General features: G+C 37.8%; 1 protein-coding gene across 7 annotated transcripts in view; it reads left to right on the forward strand.

The window, feature by feature from the left end:
• The window catches only part of LOC108699771 (serine/threonine-protein kinase MRCK beta-like), a 93,899-nt gene that overhangs the window by 38,809 nt on the left and 31,875 nt on the right, over positions 1-23,215 (forward strand). For 4 of the 7 annotated variants that reach the window (XM_041575004.1, XM_041575005.1, XM_041575009.1 and 1 more), the window contains exons 6-19: positions 2,775-2,868; positions 4,019-4,219; positions 5,309-5,557; positions 7,516-7,595; positions 9,297-9,463; positions 9,541-9,660; positions 9,939-10,072; positions 12,824-13,066; positions 14,539-14,649; positions 16,798-17,042; positions 17,329-17,434; positions 19,074-19,198; positions 20,287-20,392; positions 21,492-21,542. In XM_041575004.1, the coding sequence (XP_041430938.1) occupies positions 2,775-2,868; positions 4,019-4,219; positions 5,309-5,557; positions 7,516-7,595; positions 9,297-9,463; positions 9,541-9,660; positions 9,939-10,072; positions 12,824-13,066; positions 14,539-14,649; positions 16,798-17,042; positions 17,329-17,434; positions 19,074-19,198; positions 20,287-20,392; positions 21,492-21,542 (2,032 nt within the window). The remainder of the gene's footprint in view (positions 1-2,774; positions 2,869-4,018; positions 4,220-5,308; positions 5,558-7,515; positions 7,596-9,296; positions 9,464-9,540; positions 9,661-9,938; positions 10,073-12,823; positions 13,067-14,538; positions 14,650-16,797; positions 17,043-17,328; positions 17,435-19,073; positions 19,199-20,286; positions 20,393-21,491; positions 21,543-23,215) is intronic. The other 3 variants (XM_041575006.1, XM_041575010.1, XM_041575011.1) reach the window with 1 other exon arrangement.

Consider the following 23,215-nt stretch of genomic DNA (forward strand, 5'->3'; position numbering starts at 1 on the left):
CAGGATTGCTTTCTAAATACTGACAGATTTCAGCAGGTGTTCAATACTTACTGCCTGTGTCATTCCAATCCACTTTACTACACATAATTTATGGATTTATTTGTTTTGAGTTGTTCATATGTGTGGATTACTTGGGTTGTTACCGACATTTAGACCTATACTGTATGTGTGTGTGTGTATATATATATATATATATATATATATATATATATATATATATATATATATATATATATATACATATATATATACATATACATATACATATACATATACATATACATATACATATACATATACATATACATATACATATACATATACATATACATATACATATACATATACATATACATATTGAGAAAAACATTGATGTGTTCAATACTTCTTTTCACTGCTGTATGTTAAAACCGTGTATCTTTGTTTATTATAAAAAGTAAGACATTAGTGAAAAGGTAACATTCTTTCTTGTACAGTTATGTTATCCAGAAACCCATTATTCAGAAAGCTCCGGATTACGGAGCTGTCACCCATAGAGTCCATAATAATCAAATACAGGTATAGGATCCCTTATCCAGAAAACTGATATCCCGAAATCTCCGAATTACGGAATGGAGTCTCCCATAGACTCCATTTTATCCAAATAATCCAAATTTTTAAAAATGATTTCCTTTTTCTGTGTAATAATAAAACAGTAGCTTTTACTTGATCCCAACTAAGATACAATTAATCCTTATTGGAAGCAAAACCAGCCTATTGGGTTTATTTAATGTTTAAATGAATTTCTAGTAGACTTAAGGCACGAAGACCCAAATTACGGAAAGATCCGTTATCCAGAAAACCCCAGGTCCCGAGCATTCTGGATAACAGGTCCCATACCTGTAATCCAAATTTTTAAAAATTATTTTCTTTTTCTCTGTAATAATTAAATAGCACCTTTTATTTGATCTAAACTAAGATATAAATTAATCCTTATTGGAGACAAAAACAGCCTATTGGGTTTATTTAATGTTTATATGATTTTGTCATAAATGTAAGGTTTGAAGAGCCAAATTATGGAAAGATCCATTATCTGGAAAACCCCCGGTCCCCAACATTTTGGATAACCGGTACCATACCTGTACTCGAAAAAAAAAACCCTACAATTTACCTTAGGAAGTGATATTTTGGAACACTTCCATATAGCCAGGAGCTAATATATTATGTTAAACGTATGTCCTGTATAGACATTCTTTGGGGGTTAGGTATTAACATAGTCAAAGTTTCCAACAGTCCTAAAATATATAATAATCAACCAGAGGTTCTCGTTAAACATATTAATTTCACTGGACCAGTAAAGTAGCAATCTGATTGGTAGCTAGAGATTCCTGTCCATTTATTTCCATGACTCCCTTTAGCTCAACTAGGGAATGACAGAATCTTGTCCCAAAGTGCTTGTGCTGGAAAGGCTATTTTACATGTCCGTGCAGATAATTAAGTTACAGCAATCTATTTTCCCACAAATAGTGCTGCGTTACATTTCTCATCACTTTTACAAGTGCATGCTCTGTTTCCCTTGTCTGCTTGCTTTTGGAAAATGTACTTCTTCTAGACCATTTAGTCAATATTTGCATTAGCTGTTATGTTTTTGTTTGGCCTTCAAATGCACCTGATCAAAATTTTCGTTCTAGCACGATCGACAAGTCTTCTGCCAATATCGGTCGGCTCTTTTCCCACCATACACGCACCGAATATTGTATGAAAATTAGTTTTGTACGGTATTATCTGTGCATCTATGGCCACCTTAAGACTTCAATGTATTGGTCTCTCTGCATATCACCACAAGGAAGAGTAAGCATAGCTAGCAATACAGAAAATTTGTGTATAGCATTGATGGAGTGTAAAATCATTTGCACTGCAACAAGGAAAGGAGAATTTCATTTTAACTGCTAATATACCGTTCTTAACACAGAAAGTAAAGTACAGAAAATACACATTCTATAACAATACTAGCAAAAAGCTGGACATCTGTGATGTTCATTTGGGTGCCATTTTCTTGCTGCCTGTGTCAAATTGGGTTATGTAATAGCCAGAGCCGGGCCAACCCAGCCAGGCACCCTAGGCAACCTGGCCGGGTACGGCGCCGGCTGAGTGCACATGCGCGAAACTGTGCGCATGAGTGCGCACGCGCGAAACTCCACATGAGTGCGCATGCGCAAAACTTCGTGCGCAGAAGCGCAATTCCAAAAATATATGCGTGCGACGGGGAGAGACGGGACCGGATAATGGGGTAGGCGTCAGAGCAGGTACCTGGCACCCCCCAGCTTTGCGCCCTAGGCACGTGCCTTCTCTGCCTACCCCTAGTTCCGGCCCTGGTAATAGCAGCTGGAAGTTTTGCTGCAATTTGTACCTGAAACACAAAGTTTGCTGCAAACCTAGTATTCTGTACCAACCAATGAGATATTTTCCTTCAAACAAACCAGTACATTTTATCTAGTTATTAGCTGTTGTTAGTTACAAGAACTGGAGTCCATTTTGCATCTGTTATATTCTATTATCCAACATGTAATAACATGGGCAATGTTTACTCTGGACCAAAACAAAACAGCCTTATGATTGATTGATATGGATTATTGCCCTGGAGCAAAGTTGATTGTAATGTTTTTTTTTTTGGTTTTTTTTTACGTTTTACTCGTATTTGATAAAAATATTCTAGAAATGTTTTAATGTCAGGCTAGTGCAGGTTATTATTTAAATGCAATATGCTCATTGTTTGTCTGAACTTTCTTTTATAGGGATATCAAACCTGATAACGTTCTCCTAGATATGAATGGTCACATTCGCCTAGCAGATTTTGGATCTTGTCTGAAAATGAATGTTGATGGAACTGTAAGTATTTATTGCTTAATCTGTGTGGTTAAAAAGAAAATATGGGTTTAAGCATTTTCAGCCGTATGTGTGTGCTTGTTACTGTCAACTGAAGTTCATTAAAGAGGCTTTCTGCTTGATTCAGTATTTTAATTATCTTAGTTGCTGCTAAACGCTTATAATAAAGCACTGAAAATGGGCTGCTGACAGCATCAAGATGATGAATGTTTGACTGCCTCATTTTAGTTTTAGCTCTCACGCCTTGCTGCTAGTTCTACTAATTGTTTTGATCTCAAAAGCGTTAAAAAAATTTAAGAAATTAACTTTTTAATGGTCCTAATGGCTGCAGACACTGCAGACCTTAAATGCATTGAAAGGATGTGTATGCTTCCATACTTTAGTGCATTAAGAAAGTTATCACCCTTTTAATGTCATTGTAACATTGTGCTGCAAGAAATGTAATTTGCTACTCCATGTTTTTTAATTAGGTAGACACTACTACTCCAGGTAAGAAAATAATTTAGGCACAATTCCAAAGGCCCACATACATGGGCCGATAAAAGCTGCCAACAGACTGAGTTGGCAGCTTATTGGCCCATGTGTGGGGCCATCCGACGGGCTTCCCCAATTGATATCTGGCCCAAAGTTGGCCAGATCTCGATCTGGGGGATTAAAATATCCTGTCGGATCGCAGCCGCACCTGTGCGTCTATGCTGCCCTGCAATCTGACCGCCCGTATCGGATCCATTAGGATCCGATTGTTGGGCCTTAGGTACACCTTTCACTACTCCTTTGTCTTCTATTTAAATAGCATTGATATCAGTGTCAAGGATCCTCTCAAACATCCTTGTGCTATTCACTTTACATAGTTTCCCAGATTAATCTCTGCCAGTATGTTTTTTAGAACATTATTAGAAGAAAAAAATGTAAAACATATATTCCTTTTAAAGCAGTGGTACACGGGAAGATTCAGAGTGTGTACCTTTGCCCTTAAACAGAGGGAGACCTGTTTGGGTCTGTACTTACTCCCTGCCTGAATCCTGGCCGCTTTGCTTGTATTCTGCTGCAAGAATCTACACCAAGGATCTATGGTTTTTTTTTTGGAAACCACACTGAATTATGTGTTATGATTGCAAAATGTAATTGAGTTTCTCTTGTTTGCTTAATTTAGGTTCAGTCTTCAGTGGCAGTAGGAACACCTGACTATATCTCCCCAGAGATCTTACAAGCCATGGAAGATGGAATGGGAAAATACGGACCTGAATGTGATTGGTGGTCTCTTGGGGTCTGCATGTATGAAATGCTCTATGGGGAAACGCCTTTCTATGCAGAGTCACTTGTGGAAACCTATGGAAAAATCATGAATCATGAAGTAAGCAACGCATGCTGCTTTTTGCATAACTGTCCGTTTTTCTGTATTAGTGACATGGGTATGTGGGTGAGACTGCTTTGTTGAAATTAATAAGCCAAGAGAGCATGAAGCTGGTTACACTCCGTTATGGTTTGGTGTGGTTTTTGTCACATACCTAGGCTGCAGGATTTTACAGGCAGCTTTAGGTTCTTGATCCAGTATAATGGTGAGCAATGTACATTTGGAGTTGCACCAAGTGCTGTTAATTGGTTAGATCTGGCTCTTGTCCTAAATATATGGTGCTTTTCATACTTCCATTTTCATTGCTCTGTAAAAATAAAAGGGATTAACCCCCAAATTGTTTTTTTTTTTCTAATGGAAGAAAATTTTCGGTGCAGGGCCCCTTTATTTTGAAGGGCAAGTTTGTATATTTTGAGCATTAAAAGTCATGTTTTCAGACAAAATGACCTAGTTCTCCCTGGGTACAACCTCAGCTACTTTATTTCTTCTTCCCTTTATTGTTTAGTGAGGGGTGAGCTTTACCAGAGTATCAGAACTAAACCAGTATGAGATTAACCCTGTTCCTGAGGATCTGCAAATCAGCTGTTTGATAAAAAAATTTACTGAACCTAACCCCAACAAATTTACAAAATATGTTTTGTTTGCTTGGCCATAAAGCAGAGTAAATATGCATGACTAATGAATACTCACATGACTTGTTGTAAGGTTTATGTTCAATGGAATAGGTCAATCATTGACTACGAGTATTAATATCAAGCTCTCATCCTAACCAGGTTGGTTTCTGAAGCTTTCACATGGTAAATTCTGAGTATTTGCTTATTTTGTGCCAAAAGTGTTGAAGTGTTTTGTGCTAAAGAGTTTCTGATACTGTTGACTGATGACTACAGTGAAAAATGGTGTTGCTAGAATGATGCTGTGCAGCTGTTTTTCAAGAGTTGCTACCTGGTTTGACTTACCCACTGCTGTTTTTTCCAGATCCACTAGTCATTCATCTGTGAAAATGTGTTATAACTGATTCATAGTAAAATGTGTTATAACTGTCTAATGAGTTTCCCTTCTGCGTCTTCTAATGTGTTTGCTCAATTTTAGGAAAGATTTCAGTTTCCCTCTCATATTGGTGATGTGTCGGAATCAGCCAAAGATCTCATTCAGAGGCTAATCTGCAGCAGGGAGCGTCGACTCGGCCAAAATGGAATTGATGATTTTAAGGCTCATGCATTTTTCGAAGGAATCAACTGGGATAATATCAGGAACTTGGAAGCCCCTTACATTCCTGATGTCAGCAGTCCCTCTGACACATCAAACTTTGACGTGGATGATGATATTCTAAGGAACCCTGTACGTGTGAACAGCTACCTTGGTTTTGCATTCTCAGTAAATTAAAGAAATGGTTATACGTGTGTGTGTGTGTGTGTGTATATATATATATATATATATATATATATATATATATATATATATATATATATATATATATATATATATATATATATATATATATATATATATATATATATAGTAGAAAAGGGAAGAATGACTGCACTCATAAGTGAAAATAGTGTTTATTGAAGGAGACTAATGTTTTGCTAGCAATCTAGCCTTTGTCAAAGTGAACAACTGTGCCTAACTTTTGGCACTCTCAAGTGATTTTTTTTTTTATACAGGTATGTGATCCGTTATCCGGAAACTTGTTATCCAGAAAGCTCCAAATTGCAGAAAGGGTGTCACCCATAGACTCTATTTTGTCTGAATAATACACAGTTTTAAAAATGATTTCCTTTTTCTCTGTAATAATAAAACAGTACCTTGTACTTGATCCCAACTAAGATATAATTAATCCTTATTGGAAGCAAAACCAGTCTATTCGGTTTATTTAATATTTACGTGAATTTCTAGCAGACTTAAGGTATGAAGATCCAAATTACGAAAAGATCCATTATCTGGAAAACCCCAGGTCCCAAGCATTCTGGATAACGGGTCCCATACTTTAAACTTTAAATGTGAAAAGTTAGCTGGCTTGATAAGGTGTTTTGGTCATTAAACCCTTGTAGGAATAGCGCTAAATCCGTGTTCTAATTTATTTTTCTCTGCAATTTTGTGTGAACAAATCTGAAATTATTTCTCTAATGAAGGGAGGATTAACACTACTAAGGTTAACACTAACAACTACATATAGGGGCAGATTTACATAGGGTCGAATATCGAGGGTTAATTAACCCTCGATATTCGACTGCCGAATTGAAATCCTTCAACTTCGAATATCGAAGTCGAAGGATTTAGCGCTGTTCCTATGATCGTATGATCGAAGGAACAATTAAATCCTTCAAATCCACCGATCGAAGGATTTTCCTTCGATCAGAAAATTGTTAGGAAGCCTATGGGGACCTTCCCCGTAGGCTAACATTGGCCTTGGTAGGTTTTAGGTGGCGAACTAGGGGGTCGAAGTTTTTTTTAAAGAGACACTACTTCGACTATCGAATAGTCGAACGATTTTTACTTCGAATAATTTGAATCGAAGTCGTAGTTGAAGGTCGAAGTAGCCATATTCGACCATTCAAAATTCGAAGTATTTTTTCTTCGAATCCTTCACTCGAGCTAAGTAAATGGGCCCCTTAGGGTAAAGCGCTGCGAAATATACTGGCGATATATAAAAATAAATGTTAATAATAGGGTGGTGGTGTATTGAAATAGCATGTTTTGGATACAGATATTTACACATCCCACATTGCCATGATTTCCTAGCATCCACTGTATGTAAAATACTGTCCTATCACAAGCGACCGCATAAAAATTTAAGTGTGTGCCAAACTGAGCTTGCATTGGTCCAAAGGTTCATGCTTCCTTGCATACTCTTTCACAACTTAAGAAAAGCAGCAGCTCAGCCTGCTCTGGTGAAGTTCAGCTGTTTTCGTCAAGTAAACCCTGGTAGCCTGGTGGTGGTTATTCAAGGGTTCCCTTAGGGACTTGCTTCTATAACTGCAACTGACTTACAACAAGTGAATTAGATGCTAATGCCACAATTGATACTGTGTACTGGAAGTGACATTATTGATGCACCAATGCAGCAAGAAAAATGTCTACATTAATTAGTGACGAAATTTGTGAAATTTATTATGTTGAAATTCCAGCTTTAAAAAAAAAAAAAAAAAAAGGTCATTTTGCATACAATGTGTATTCTTTGCATATCAAACTGCTTTTTTTAAAGGGTCGTATACTCTATAACCCCAACTTGCTGCTTCATGCTGTGACTGTGATGTCTGCGTATTCATAGTGTTTTGTGTCTTCTCCTTATGCAGGAAGTTATTCCTCCTAGTACCCACAGTGGCTTTTCAGGCTTCCATCTACCATTTGTGGGATTTACATACACTACCGACAGGTAAAACTACAATGTACACTAATCGCAGCCTTTGTACAAAGTTGTATTTTTTCTTTTCTAGTTTATTTTTTCTATTTATCACGTTTTATTTAAACATGGCCAGATTGGTGTCACCTTTTTTGTGTGTATGTTTGCAAGGAAATCTTCTATCCATGAGTAGTTCTATGGCTTTATTTGATAACTAGCTGACGTGCTTAAGGTTTGTTGTTCACTACTAGGGTGTTCTATATGATCACGATGCAAGGTGCAGTTCTTACCCACTGCCCAGAATTATGACTACAGGCTTGAGACTAAAGTTTTTTTGGTTACCAAAATGGTTGACCGCAAATAAAGTCATGAAATATGTAAATTGTTCAAATTGTGTGTTTGTTTTGCTCCTTGTCTGTTTAGATGTTATGTTTGTTCTACATTAGATACATTACCTTAAGGGTGATGGCAGAGGCGGCTACTGAGGGAGATTAGTCGCCCAGCGAATCGCTTCTTCTTCAGGCGATTCATTTCCCCTAAATGCCTTCCCGCCGGCTAGAAAAGTAAATCGCCGGTGGGATGGCACTCGGATCGCTTTGGATCGCCCAACGTCTCCTCGTGAGACAACTTCGGTTGACTTCGGAAAACAAAACATTCCGAGTGCCATTTCATGGCGATTTACTTTCTAGCCAATGGGAAGGAATTTAGGGGAGATTAGCCACCCGAAGAAGAGTTGATTTGTCGCTGGGCGACTAATCTCCCTCAGTAGCCTCATCAGCCACCACCCTAAGGGGCAAATTTACTAAAGCGCGAAGTAGCTAACGCGCAAATTCGCCAGTGTGACGTCATTTCGTTACTTCGCCAATTTACTAACGGGCGCTGGCGTAAATTCGCTAGCGAAGTGGACCTACTCTAGCGCTACTTCGCACCCTTACGCCAGGCGAAGTTGTGCTATGGCGATGGGACGTAACTACACTAATTCACTAACTTACACATTTTACTGAACGTTACCTCTTGCGCCAGACTTGCCTTCGCCACCTCAGACCAGGCGAAGTGCAATAGAGTAGATAGGGATTGCTTCAAAAAAAGTTGAAAATTCCCAAAAAACGCTGGCGTCTTTTCCTTTTTTAAGGGTAATAGGCTGAAAAAGATCGTTAAGATTTTTGGGGGGTACCCTCTTTCCCCCCTACATTTCCTAACATATGGCACCTAAACTATACAGTGGGCACATGTATAGGGTAAAATAACAACTCTATTTTATTTTATGAAGCTTTCCCAGCTTGTGTAGTGTAATGTATTTGGTGCTACATATACGTCCATTGTACTTTAAACTTGGCGCCGTATGGAAATTAGGCATCACTAGCGTAACTTCGGTTTGCTTGACGAATTAACGCTAGCGCAACTTCGCTACCATCCGCCTCCCTGAGCGCAAATTCGCATTTTAATGAATTTGCGTAGCGCTGGCGAAAATACGCCTGGCGAAGTGCGGCAAAGCTCTCGCTGGCGCAACTTCGGATCTTAGTGAATTTGCCCCTAAGAAGGAAGGAATTTTTTTCTCCCCCCAGGCAAATTAGAAAGACTTCAGAAAGGGTTTTTTCCTCCTTCTTCTGGGTCAACTAGCGGGTAGGCAGGTTTTATTTAGATGATCATGGGTCTTTTTTTCTGTTTCAATTAATTGACGAATTAAAGGCATGCTTCTTTTCAAATGTAGTTATAGAATTTCTTATCCCACAGCTGTTTTTCTGACCGAGGATCCTTAAAAGACACCATTCATTCGAATGCTGTGACCAAAGATGAGGATGTGCAGCGAGGCCTTCAAAATAGCTTACAGATCGATGCTTATGAGAGAAGAATCAGGCGACTGGAGCAGGAAAAACTGGAACTGAATAGAAAATTACAAGGTTACTGCAGCTTTTGATCAGTGATTTTCACTCGTGTATTTGGCGCCTTGTTAAAATTCAGTTTCTGCTTTCCTCAGAGTCAACTCAGACTGTCCAATCTCTGCAAGGATCATCCAGAACAACAGGAACATTAACCCGGGACAAAGAAATCAGAAAGCTGAATGAAGAAATCGAACGGCTTAAGAATAAAATATCAGGTATAAATTTGGAAGTGTTGTGGTTTATGATTTTATGTATAAACGTTTTAAGCCATTTTTGGTATTATTTTAGTTGTTTTATGAACCTTAGCCTTTGACCAAGTGCCGCACTGGACATAAGACACGGTTTTGGGATGATATTCATTTGAGTAGACTTTTAAAACCACACCTTACTGAGGTGGTACAGTTTATGTCTGTCATATATGCAGTGCTTGGATTGTTTTATGTGCTCTTATGTTTCCTAGTAGCTTTATTAATAGTAATAACCCATTTTAAAGATTCGAATCGAATAGAGCGACAGCTGGAGGATGTTGTTGCACTGAGGCAGCAATATGATGATTCAACAAGCAAGATGAAAGGCTTTGAGAAACAGCATCGTGCTCTGAAACAAGAACGGGATGATCTACAAAAGGTATTTGTATGTCAGTGCGAGCAGTTGTCCTTTAGGGAACATAGACTAGACTATATTGCTCAGCCTTCAGAATTAATAGGTTCAGACAAGCCTTCTTGTTGCAGAACTACAGCTAATGTTATTCTACCCACAACTGAAGAGTGGCGATGTAAATTGTTGCTACAAATGTCAGCTTGCATGTCAAGTTCTATGTATCCAAATAGTTAAACAGAATAGTTTAACTAAATCACAAACCAACTTCCCTTACATCTATGTTACTTTGTTTTACCGGAAAAATTACAAATATTGAAAGAAAGATTCGTTTCTTCACTATCTTAGGCTTCATTTTTTTTCCCAAACAAAGATTTTATATTCACATTATGGCACTGCCTGTATATCAACACTTCCGAAATGAGCAAAGCTTAATCTAAACCCTTGGCACCTATTTATTAAGAATATGTTATGCTGTTGTGCCGGATAAAGTATTCATTACAGTAATAATTAAGAAACAAAAGGCTGTTGGTTCCCTCTCCCTCAAGGGACAGTCCACATGCTGTCAATATTTTCCTTTCTGTAAATATGGTTTCCACGGTTATTAGGCAATTACAGTGGTATTTTCCAGTATTTGCCATGAATAATGTAAACTAATAGAAATATAAATCAGCTTGGAGTTTGATTGCATTTTTGAGTGACTTTAAGTGCTAGTCTCTAAAGGTATTCATCTTTAAACAAGGTCTTCTGATCAGGTTCACTTTTTCCAAACAGTCTTTTGAGAAGGAGTGACAGACGCTGAACTATAATACTGCACTGAGATTCTTTAAGGCATTGTTTGTTGAGCAATAGAGACATTTTTGCAGTCCATTAAATAGAAAGATCTAGATGATTTCAACAATCATCTGTTAGTTTAACAGTCTTATACAGGTTTACATACAACATACATGGGCTTATGTAGCAAACATCATTTGGGAAATGTGATCATTGAGCTATCATCAACGACTACCAATTGGTGCTAGGAAAACTAGCATCCAATATCAGGCCATTCACTCTTTTTTACAAAATGCATCAGTTAATTATTCTCCTCCAGCAAAATCCTGCATTGAAATCCTATGTGTAAAAGAGCAAACAGATTTATATTTAATTGTGTAATTTGACATTGGACTAGGCATGCTCTTAGTTTCCTTGGTGCCCTTGGGCATGTGACTTGTCTTCAATAAACTTGTCACTCTTTATTGCTGTGCTGCAAGTTGGATTGGTATCGCCCCCACCAGCAGCCTATCAGCAAAACAATAGGAAGGTAACAATAGAACAGCTCCCTGACACCTGCATTGCTAAAAATGCTCCCATTCCCCACATAGTGTTAGATCTGTGATTAATAGTCAATAGTAAAATTCCCAAACCCCACAACGACTTCTCCAGTTAAATCGAGCAGTAGAACAATAGCTTTACAGGTTCGGGCAAAATGACCTAAGATAGCTGCCTACACAGCTTAAAATATACATTTATTGGTTCAAGAATACAATTTTAAATTATTAGAATTAATGATTTGCAATGTACACAGAGTTGTTTAGTAAAAGCTACATCATAAATTTCATGACAGCATTCCTGTAGTACTGTACAATTTGCAGAAAGTTATTCACTGGGTAAGTTGCAAATACTAAATAAAAAAAAAAACCTGTTCAGAATGAAATCTTAAAAGTAACCTTGACGCAATTACTTGGATGAGTAGTACAAATAGATATAACATTCACTAAACAAATTAATGGTTCTTCTTCAATCTATTTTTTTTTTTTTTGCTGGTACATTCTATGACCTCCATCCCTGTACTACCTTAGCGCCCCATTGCACGTTGGCTAGAACAACTGGATTTTAAGTTGACCTGATTGTGAAATCTTTTTCCTGACTCTCTGCCCAGTATTTCCTCTCCTTTCCTCTTACTCACGCCTTTTCTGCCGTCTCTGTTGTTTTGTTATCAGCAGTGTACTTTGTGTCTGGCAGATAAGCCTTTATATCAAATGTTGGGAAATAATTATGATTTAATTTAAGTATTTTGAATCCTCTCTCTTGTTAAAGTGGAATATGGACTTCACAACCATTCTGGACTGTTATTTCAGCCAGTGTTCTCATTAAGCTTTAATTTAAAAGGATAGAATCAATGAGAATGAACACAGCCTTTGTCTCTAAAGGTTTCCTTTTTTGATCAGCAGGAACAGCCAAATAATTTATACACACACCCGTTTTGCCTGAAATTAGCGAAACTGAGAAAATTTAGCAAAATGCATTCAAGTATACGGGTGACAATTTTTTTTTATCCATTGGAGTCTATGGGATTCATTTTCGTGGTGAAAATTTTGCTCATCACTACTGGACAGGTGGGAGCCCTAAATTTCTCTATTGTTGTTTACATATAGCTTAATTATATACAAACCAGTAAGGTAAAACAATTTGTAGGTGTGATGACCATTATTTTTGCACAGAAAATATAAGGGATGCATCAAATCTACTTTTTGGGATTCGGCCGAATCCCTGAATCCTTTGTGAAAGATTTGGGTGAATACCGAACTGAATCTGAATCCTAATTGGCATATTCAAATTAGGGATGGTAAAGGAAAAGATGGGGAAAATGTTTTTTTAATTCCTCGTTTTTTGACAAAAAGTCACGTGTTTTCCCTTCCCACACCTAATTTACATATGCATCCCTAGAAAATATATTTTCTGTGAATGCATGTTTCAATTGTTGCCATGGGGTTAATAATTGGTCTGTTTATTTTAAAGCAATTTACTGATGCTCAGGAACGGTTAAAGTCCCAGACCAAGGAGCTGAAGGATGCCAATCAACATAGAAAACTCACTCAGCAAGAGTTTGCTGAACTTAATGAGAAGATGGCAGAGTTGAGATCACAGAAGCTGAAGTTGTCCCGCCAGCTACGGGATAAGGAAGAAGAACTGGAGCTGGTTATGCAGAAAATTGACACCATGCGTCAGGAAAACCGCAAATCGGAAAAAGCCAGAAAAGAGGTGACCATACAGCTGTGTTAATCACTTTATAGGTGTCCATTCATCAGACCACTTTTATATTGTGACGTGAAATGAATCTACTTGCATGTAAAACATTTTTAACCTCAGTGACTGATATGTTGCTCATTGCCATTCCAGCTGAATTAATATGTTCTTCAATGCTACTGTATGCTATTTAGTTTGTAAGATCATGTTGACCATTTTGTCACTAAATAGTTGCAATACCTTAGATTTAGTGCCATGGCTGATTTTGTGCTGCAGACAAAACATTAGGTTAGACATAAAACATGCTTTGTATCCATTTCTCTAATCTATCAGGATAGAAAGATATTTTTGGGTGCTTTGTGCCCACATGACATGTTTTGTCAAGGGTAGCAAAGCACCCCATCTATCTTTTTCCCCACAGCTTATTCTGCATTTATATTTATTTATAATCAACATTCTTTTGCAAAAATGTCCTTGAAAATGCTTCATCCAGCCAACCAAAGACTGTCTGAATTCTGCAGTCTAAAGCTCCCCATAGACGCGACGATTCTTCTTGCCGAACGACCGATTTTAGGGAAGCCCGACCAATACTTCGAAATTATCGTGCAGTTAGTGGTATTCGAACGATCGTACATCTTACGATTTTTCGGCCGACATCTGTCAGGAAATTGACCGTCCAGGTTAAAAAAATCTTTGTCGGTCCCAGTGCAATCTATCTATGTTTGCAGGGCCAAGCAGGCAACTCCCCTTTGTTTTCCTGGCAAATTGGTCTTTTTAGTTGATGGTAAATTCGTACGATCATATGATCGTTCTGAGAAGATCGTGGTCTTACCATCAGGATCTGATCTTTTAAAAATCTCAACATCTATGGCCAGCTTAACCGACAAGTGTTGGGAGATACTTGCAAGTGAATGTCACCTTTAGTCTAAAGCTGGCCATAGATGCAAAGATAGTCGTACGATTTTCAGACTGTGTGTCAATGGGTGACTGTCACTAGTATTTGTCAGACTATAATTTTGGTACGATTGCTGTCACGGCAGGAACATCGTCTGATTTGTTCTTTTACTACTACTATATTTAATCTGAATGGTTAGTTGCAGGTCTGAAAATTGGGACGTCCAATCGTTTGTCTGATACATAGGTGAAATCTGTACATCGATGACCAGCTTAAGTCTTCAAGGGAACGATGTGCTTTCCAAAGTCATGCAGCGACAAGCTGCACTAGGATAATATAATGCTGATATAGCATGGCCTAGCCAGTAGGTCATCAGTAGCATCCAAAATGGTTCCCACTTTAACAGCTTAACATCCCCTCAACCACCTAAATGGCTGTTACCCTACTTCCTACAGGATGCTGCATCACGTAGGGGCTATACACGCATCTTAGTCTTTTGTGTAGCTCTTTCATTAAATGTGCATTTGCCATATTTATAAGCAGTGTTTGAAATAGACTTGTATTGAATATTTTTGTGTTTTTTAAATAACAGTTGGAAGCACAGCTTGAAGAGGCCACTGCTGAGGCATCCAAGGAACGCAAATTGCGAGAACGTAGTGAGATATTCTGCAAACAGTTGGAAAGTGAACTGGAAGCTCTTAAGGTAAGCAAAGTAAAACAAGAATATGATTTAATATGATTTTTTAATTTATGGTGAAATGTAATGGGTTTGATGTTCACTTTACAAGAAGCTGTTTTAGTGTTGAAAGTATTGGTTTCTGCTATTTTTCAGTATTTCTGGGGGGGACAAGGGTAGGATGAAGTGGCTGAAAAATACTACCTTTATAGCGCTGTCTAAGGTCAAGTTTTCTAGAATTTCTTGAAATAAAACAAGTGTTTGTATTGCCCAATTCCTTTCCTTGTGCGTTGCTTAGGTTAATATTGTGTACTTGTTTTTAGAGTAGTCCTCCATCTAAATTAAAGAAAAAGATTTAGCAATCACTGAGCTGAGCTCTTTAAGCACCATGGGATGAATACCATCCGGGCCAGGGCTATTGTTTGCTTTAATATGTTCTAGTGTGTTTTGAACTTCCCTCTGTGCCAACTGGATTGATGACTCCGCATCTGTTAAAATCTTAGGTTCCCAATTACTAACAATTGAATTTAATTTTTTCCAAGAATCTCGAAAAATTTGTTGTTTTCCTATTTTTCTAAAAAAAAAAATTAAAAAATGTGAGATTTATTAAGTGTAAAAACCACAAAAACCTCTAAGGCAAAACTTTGCCAGGTAAAAGTTGTTGAGGCCCTATAGAAGTCAAGGTAAATGTTCTAATCTGATTGGAGTTTTTCGAGGTACAGATATGGGACCTATTATATGGGACACATGTAGTATATAAGGGAATTCTTCAGAACTTATCTGTTATCTATTGTGTATCCTGTGCTTGAATGGCAGCCCCCATGGCTACACAGCAGCTTATAAACTATAGTTGAGTTTCTGAAGAAAACACACCAGTTTTACAAGTGCAGGGCAACAGTACTTTATATTGTCATTCCTTTAAAATACTCTAGTTTTTCAGTGTTACTGTTCCTTTAAGCCTTACGCTACAACGCCCCTTGTTGAACAAGAAATATTGAAACTGGTAATTTGATGTCAACAGAATTTTATTGTTAATCATATGTTGACAGGTTGTATTTTCTAATACTACATTTCCAATTTTAATTGCAAGCTATGCAACACATAATGTGATTTGCTGATTTGCTGAACATTAGAATGGTGATATTATAATGAAAAACCAACAAGGGAAAGCTATAATATGGTATAATGACCCAAGAAAACATACTCCTAACAATGCCAGTATTGAATATAATTTAATAAGGACATCTGATCATTGTTATAAAGACTCTACAAACTGCCAGTGCCCCATCATATTATTGGCAAAAATAATATAAATGCAAGTTATACACTAAATGGCAGTGTGTTGGGAGTTTCCTTAAATGAAAAGGATCTTGGGGTCTAGGATAACAATATGTCTAGGATAACAGTGTAATTCTGTGACTACTAAAGCAAATAAAGTTCTGTCTTGCATAAAAAAGGGCATTAACTCAAGGGAGGAAAACATAATTTTGCCTCTTTATAGGTCCCTGGTGAGGCCTCATCTGGAGTATGGGGGCAGTTTTGGACCCCAGTCCTTAAGAGGGATATAAATGAGCTGGAGAGAGTGCAGAGACTAAGTGCAACTAAATTGGTTAGAGGGAGGGAAGACTTAAATTATGAGGGGAGACTGTCAAGGTTGGGGTTGTTTTCTCTGGGCGCTTGCGAGGGGACATGATTACACTTTACAAGTACATTAGAGGACATTATAGACCAATAGCAGGGGACCTTTTTACCCATAAGGCGGATCACCGTACCAGAGGCCTCCCCTTCAGACTAGAAGAAAATAAAAATTTTTTTGAAGCAACGTAGATGGTTCTTCACAGTGAGGACAGTGAGGTTGTGGAATGCACTGCCGGGTGATGTTGTGATGCTGATTCAGTTAATGACTATAAGAATGGCTTGGATGATTTCTTTGACAGACATAATATCAAAGGCTATTGTGATACTAAACTATATAGTTAGTATAGATATGGGTATATAGAATTTATGTGAAAGTATGGAGGGGTGTGTGTATGGATGCTGGGTTTTCATTTGGAGGGTTTGAACTTGAACTTTTGTCTTTTTTCAACCCGATGTAACTAAAGGTTAGTGTGCTACTGTAAATTTAGGGGGTTCTGTTGATGGACTTAATCTTGTTTTCACTGTTCTTTCCCGAAGTTAAAACAGGGCGTTCGAACTCCCGGTGCAACCTTGGAGCATAAACAGGAGCTCTCAAGAGTCAAATCTGAGCTTGAAAAGAAGATCTTGTCTTTTGAAGAAGAGCTATTAAGACGAGAAACGGCTCATTCCTTGGAGATGAAAAACATAAGAAAAGAAATACATGATACTGAGGGTCAGCAGCTTGCCCTGAAGAAAGAAACCCTCATGCTTAAAGATAAGCTTGAAAAAGCAAAACGTGAGCGGTGAGTAAACATTCCATTTATTTATATTTTTTTTAATGGTTTCCTCTGTTTGGATTTACATAATTCAGGGCATCTCAGAAGGTAGGTTATCATTATGATCTACTAGTAAATCTTAAGCTTGTGGCCAATTGATCTTTGACTATAGAAATGTTTGTTTTCCTATAACGAGTAATGGCATTTAGTTATACTTGCATTCTAAAAGTATTTCGATAATGTTACTGCATCTCTCAGCAGGCACATCTATAATGCCTAAAGACCCCTAACCTAATGTGCTATTCTTTCCCAGGCAATCTGAGCTGGAAGAAGCTGTCGGAACTCTAAAGGAAAAATACGAGCGAGAGAGGAGCATCCTTTTAGATGAAAATAAAAAACTTTCTTCTCAAACAGAAAGGGTAAGGTTGAAAGTTACATTTTTCAGTAGGAGGTGAATGGATTTGTTGTGGCAGCTTAATGCAGATTTAACTTTTGAGGTTTATTCTGAGCATTATGAAAACTGAAGTTGAAATTTATTATACTTTGCTGGTAAATTATACTGCTTATTTTTTTGTTTTGCAAAGTGAAGGAAAATAATTCTAAGCAAGCTGCCGCCATAGGTAAATTAAGCATTTTCAGTGATTTTGAGGATTTTTTTAATATCTGTGGACTTTCTCTTTCCCCTTCCTGCTCATACTATTCAAACAATATATCCGATGGCCTCTCTGTTTCAGCCAAGACTCCGGTTCCCACAACACTTTCTTGTTCTGTGATTAACAAACCTAAAAAGGAGGAGAGTAACAGCAGTGTGCAAGGCACATGGGGAATTGAAGTTTTTGCTAAAACAGCTATTTTCTGATACATTGTTTCTGTAGTCCTAGAAACTAGCATTTCAATACAATTTATTTCACAGCCCAAAAAGGAGAAATATTCTTTATTTGGATGGACCACCTCCTCCCCTTTAAATTGTTCTGTATGGATCCTGATTTATACACAAATCCTGTAGTGGTATGTAATAAAAGGTGCTATGTTTGCCCTAGTGCAGTGATCCCCAACCAGTAGCTCGTGAGCAACATGTTGCTCTCCAACCCCTTGTAAGTTGCTCCCAGTGGCCTCAAAGCAGGTGCTTATTTTTGAATTCCAGGCTTGGAGGCAAGTTTTGGTTTCAAAAAACAGGTGCACTGCCAAGCAGAGTCTCAATGTAGGTTTACAATCCAAATAGGGGCTACCAAATGGACAATCACAGCACTTTTTTGGCACCCCAAGAACATTTCTCATTCTTGTGTTGCTCCCCAACTCCTTTTACTTCTGAATGTTGCTCACAGGTTCAAAAGGTTGGGGATCCCTGCCCTAGTGCATTAACCATAGCAACCAAACCATTACCAGTAAGCATCTTATTGGCTGCTATCAGTTACTGCTCTTTGGCATACTTTGTTCTTTTAATTATATTACAGGGGGTTAAACTTATTTTAAATAGGTGCATTCTATACCCACTTTGTCCTGGTTGTTATTATGTCCTTTGCCCCGAAAGTATGGATCAGCAAATCCACAAAATAATTCTAAACATCATCTACATACAATAGGATAGAGACAAGCACACTGATTTCCAATGGGAAAGTAAACCTGTAAAAATAGGTTTTTTTTTTCCTTCCCAAATTAGGGTTCAGATTTGGTTCGGTATTCGGCCAAATCTTTTAGAGAGGATTCGGGGGTTAGGCCAAATCCAAAATAGTGGATTTGGTGCATCCCTAATGTTTTTGAAGTTGTTAATTTTATTTCATAGTTAATTGACAAAAGAATTAAGTAATATGTGTAATATCTGGTCTGAGCTATATTGCACTAAAAGCTGTTTATATATCTAATACAGACTTTTTTTTTTATCTGTTCTATTCAGATATTTGTGCATTGTAAATATTTGTAACCATTCTGACACTGCTCATTATGCAAGGACTCTGTTCATACTGTTATAACTAAGTTATATAAAAGTAGCTAAATGCCTCTTTTCTTGTTTGATATTTTGTAGTCTATTAAAAACATTTTTTTTATTTTCTTTTCAAGCTGTCTTCTTTTGTGGATAAATTGACTGAGCAGAATCGTCAGCTGGAAGATGACCTACAGGACCTCACAGCTAAAAAAGAATCTGTAGCTCACTGGGAAGCTCAAATTGCTGAAATCATTCAGTGGTATATTTCTTTAGTGCATGTTCTATATCGAATTCCAAGTCCACATTCTGTCAAACATGGTCCGTCTTTCTGACATTGTAAAATCAAGGTTTTATATACTTCTGCCCTGATCACCACATGCCGTGTAAGGAAATTCCACACCATGTAGTACTGTTCTGGTTCCTTAGTATGCATCTTATTTTCTCTGAAATCCTCCCTAAGGGGCAGATTTACTAAGCTCGAGTGAATAGTTCAAATGCAAAAATATATGAATTTCAAAGTAATTTTTTGGGTACTTCGACCATCAAATGGGTCAAATTTGATCGAATCGAATGATTCGAACGATTCGAAGTGAAAATCGTTCGACATGTACGACCATTCGATAATCGAAGTACTGTCTCTTTAAAAAAAACTTCGACTTCGTATTTCACCACTTTAAACCTACCGAAGTCCAATGTTACCCTATGGGGACCTTCCCCACCACTTTTCTAAGCTTTTTTTGGTCGAATAAAAATTCTTTGATCGATCGCTTAAAATCGTACAAACTTTTTATTCGATCGAACCTTATATGCTAAAATCCTTTTACTTCGAGGGTCGAATTAGAGGGTTTTTTAGCCCTCGAAATTCGACCCTTGATAAATCTGCCCTTAAGAGTTTAAAATGCCAGATGATACTGGAGTTTTAAGATTTCAATTTCACAGTCAAAATAGTATATCTTTAGTCTGTAAACAGAACATTATTGCTCCGCATCTTTGCTTTATTGGCTCATTGGACTATATGCAGAACTGCTTTGGCCATATTGTAAAGTATCTGTCCTGTAGACCTTCTGATCAGATCTGAAGTGTATGTCTTGAATCTCTCGGTTGGATGGTGTCCAGTAGTTCAGACTATAGTTTCCTGCTTACTTTTGTATCTAAAGGGCTATCTTGCATTTACAGCAGTTCTGCCCAGGGCATGCCTATAAATGATTATCCTAAAGTAATACAAGCTATAAAAAGGCTTAGCTGGGGTATACTAAACCAAAACATATAACTTCTAAAATATATATAACATGTAGGACATTTCATCCTGTATTGCACAGCTTCCCTTACCTGATCGTTTCTTACCAGGGTAAGTGATGAAAAGGATGCCCGTGGTTATCTTCAAGCTTTAGCTTCAAAGATGACTGAAGAACTCGAGTCATTAAGGAGTTCAAGTCTTGGATCCCGAGCCCTGGTAAGTTTCACTATGGTACTTTTGATGATTGTGTGCGTGGTTTTGTAGATGAGATTTGAGTATGAAATAGCTTTAGCAAAATATTTTGGCCTTTTTGTAACTTGTCTGCTGTGACCTTCATAGAAATATTCCAGGATTTATTTGATAACAATGACTCTTCCTCATGTGTCTAAATAAATATGCTGAAGAGAAAGTAGCCATGTTATTGTGAAGTAGACTTGTAGGACAAGGACGTCTTCTAGAAATAAGTGATCTTGTTTGGCAGTTACAGACATGCTGACTTAGCTATAAAGTTTCTTAACTGGTTGCATTGGCTGAAGCAATCTCTGAAGTCCCTTAGGTAAAAGCAAACATAACTGTGATCAACGGCTGATATAGGTTGTTCAGTTTTCTTATTTGCTTATTCGAGCAAAATGGCAAATTCCTCTTATTCAGCTGCAAATACATAGTTGGCTTTTCTTGTATGTAGTTAAGGCAAGCTTCACGAATAAACCCTGCCTAACATGTCTTCGCCCTTTAAGCTTAAAAATTTCAGTTGTAGATAGGACATACAGTATAAATCTTTATTTTTATTCGGTGGCAAATTGCCTCTTGAAAAACATTTACTTAAAGGGGTGGTTCACCTTTAAAGTAACTTATCTTCTAGAATGGCCAATTCAAAGCAACTTTTCAAGTGTTTTTTTTATTGTTTATTTTTTTATAGTTTTATAGTTTTTTTCTTTATATTCTGACTCTTTGCAGCTTTCAAATGGGCGTCACTGACTCCCTTCTAAAAAAAACAAATGCTCTGTAAAGATAAAAATGTAAAGCAAAAAATGTATTGTTACTCTTTATTACTGATCCTTAAGCTGGCCATAGATGCAAAGATCCGATCGCACGAATCATCGTACGAACAACCCCTTTAAGTCTGTAATTAAACAGTAATAGGTACTTAATTTCCAATAAAAATACTCTTGGTACAACTCTTTAAAGGTCTTGCTGATATGATGAATGGATTATATGTATATTCCTAAAGAATAGCAAAGTAAATGTGTGTGTGTGTTTTTTCTTAACCATTTTCTTTCCAATAACCGTTTTTATGTTCTGATTATTGCTTTAGCCTGACCTCTCATTCCCGCAAGGCTTGGCCCCTTACAGTTCTGATAGGCTGGTGAGTTATTCCTCTGGACCCGCTGCTAAATCAAAACACTTGATCACAATGCAGTGATCCAGTGTAGCAATGATTCGCCTTTGCTTTGGTGATGGTGAAGGGAAACTCATAATTCCATTAAGTATTCAAATCTACAAACACATTTCTGGTTTTTAATATATTGCAGTTGACTTAGGGTTTAAGCAGATCCGGGGAGATTTAGTTGCCTGTCGACTAATCTCCTCTTCTGTGGGGCGACCATGTCCCCGAACTGCCTTACACCTGCCTGCCGCCTGCTATAATGAGAAAACGCCAGTGCCAATGCACTTGCGGCGCTTTGATTTCCGAAGTTGCCTCACAACGAAGCGCCACGAGTGCATTGGCGCTGGCGTTTTGTCATTATAGCCGGCAGCAGGCAGGAGTAAGGTAGTTCGGGGAGATTGTTGCCCCGCAGAAGAGGAGATTAGTCGCCAGGCAACTAAATCTCCCCGAAACTGCCCGTGTGCTTGAACCCTTAAAAGTTTTAATTACAACATCTTGTGATTATTATTACAAATTCTGTTAACTGAGACACCTCAAGATGATAACGGTGTCGAACGGTCACAGAACATAGTAACACGGGTTAATATACAAAGGTTTAAAGGTATGTCTATGAAATTCAGCCTTTTTCGGAATAGGCAACAGTGGTTCCCAAACTGTGAAGCTGTGACTGGGGGCCAAGCCTCAAAGGGAGAATTTGGACAGTGTGCATGTTTGCTCTGCTAGATGTTATAGGAATCCCTTCTTGAAGGTTTAAGTGAACTTTGGGGTGAACATTTATTTGCTGTCCTTAATATTTTTGAAGTGTAGCTGCTATATTGGCTATATCTGTAACTTTCTTATGAGCCAAATGTGGGACCTTTAAAGGGGGCACACAAAAAAAAAAAAAAAGAAAATGACTGCTCTTCAAATTGTTCAAGAGGAATGCAAAGAAAACCCCTTGCACACAATCTGCCAATTCATCCTCAATGGGGAGAAAAAGCCTATCTGACCTCAAAATGCTAATTGGATTATTCCCTAGATTAACTTTGTTCTAAAGTGATTTTTAATAGCTTTATCATTTACCATAGGTGATCAGGGGATGAGGCAGAATAGCTTCTTTGGAGTAGGGTACCAAAATAGATTTTTATTAGGGATGCACCGAATCCACTATTTTGGATTTGCCAGAACCCCCGAATCCTTCGTGAAAGATTCGGCCGAATACCGAACCGAATCCTAATTTGCATATGCATCGTAATCTGATAGTTCGGCCATAGGGCCGAACGTTCAGATTACCCCCAATATAGCCATGCCTGTTAGTGGCATATCGGGGAAAGATCGGGCTCGTTTGTCGATGTTGCCAAACGAGCGGATTTTTTAACTATGGCCACCTATAGTGGTAATAAAGGAGCTGCTTGATGAAAGTCAAGATACGGTTGCCTTACACATACCTATCCTCTTGTTTGACAGGTTCACCAAAAAGATCTGTGTTTTAATTCCCCAAGCAATTGCTTAAAATATGGTTGATCCTGTGGTTTAGTTCCTGAGCCAATGACTAGGTCGCAGGAGCCCTGTGCAAATCCATTAACTGAGGACCTCATCCATAGCTTGATGTCCTCTGCGGAAAGGATTTTCAAGCCTGCCTAATCAATCCCTGATAAAATATTTGCGAGGGA

This window comes from Xenopus laevis, chromosome 8S, assembly GCF_017654675.1.
Source record: "Xenopus laevis strain J_2021 chromosome 8S, Xenopus_laevis_v10.1, whole genome shotgun sequence".
NCBI lineage: Eukaryota > Metazoa > Chordata > Amphibia > Anura > Pipidae > Xenopus > Xenopus laevis.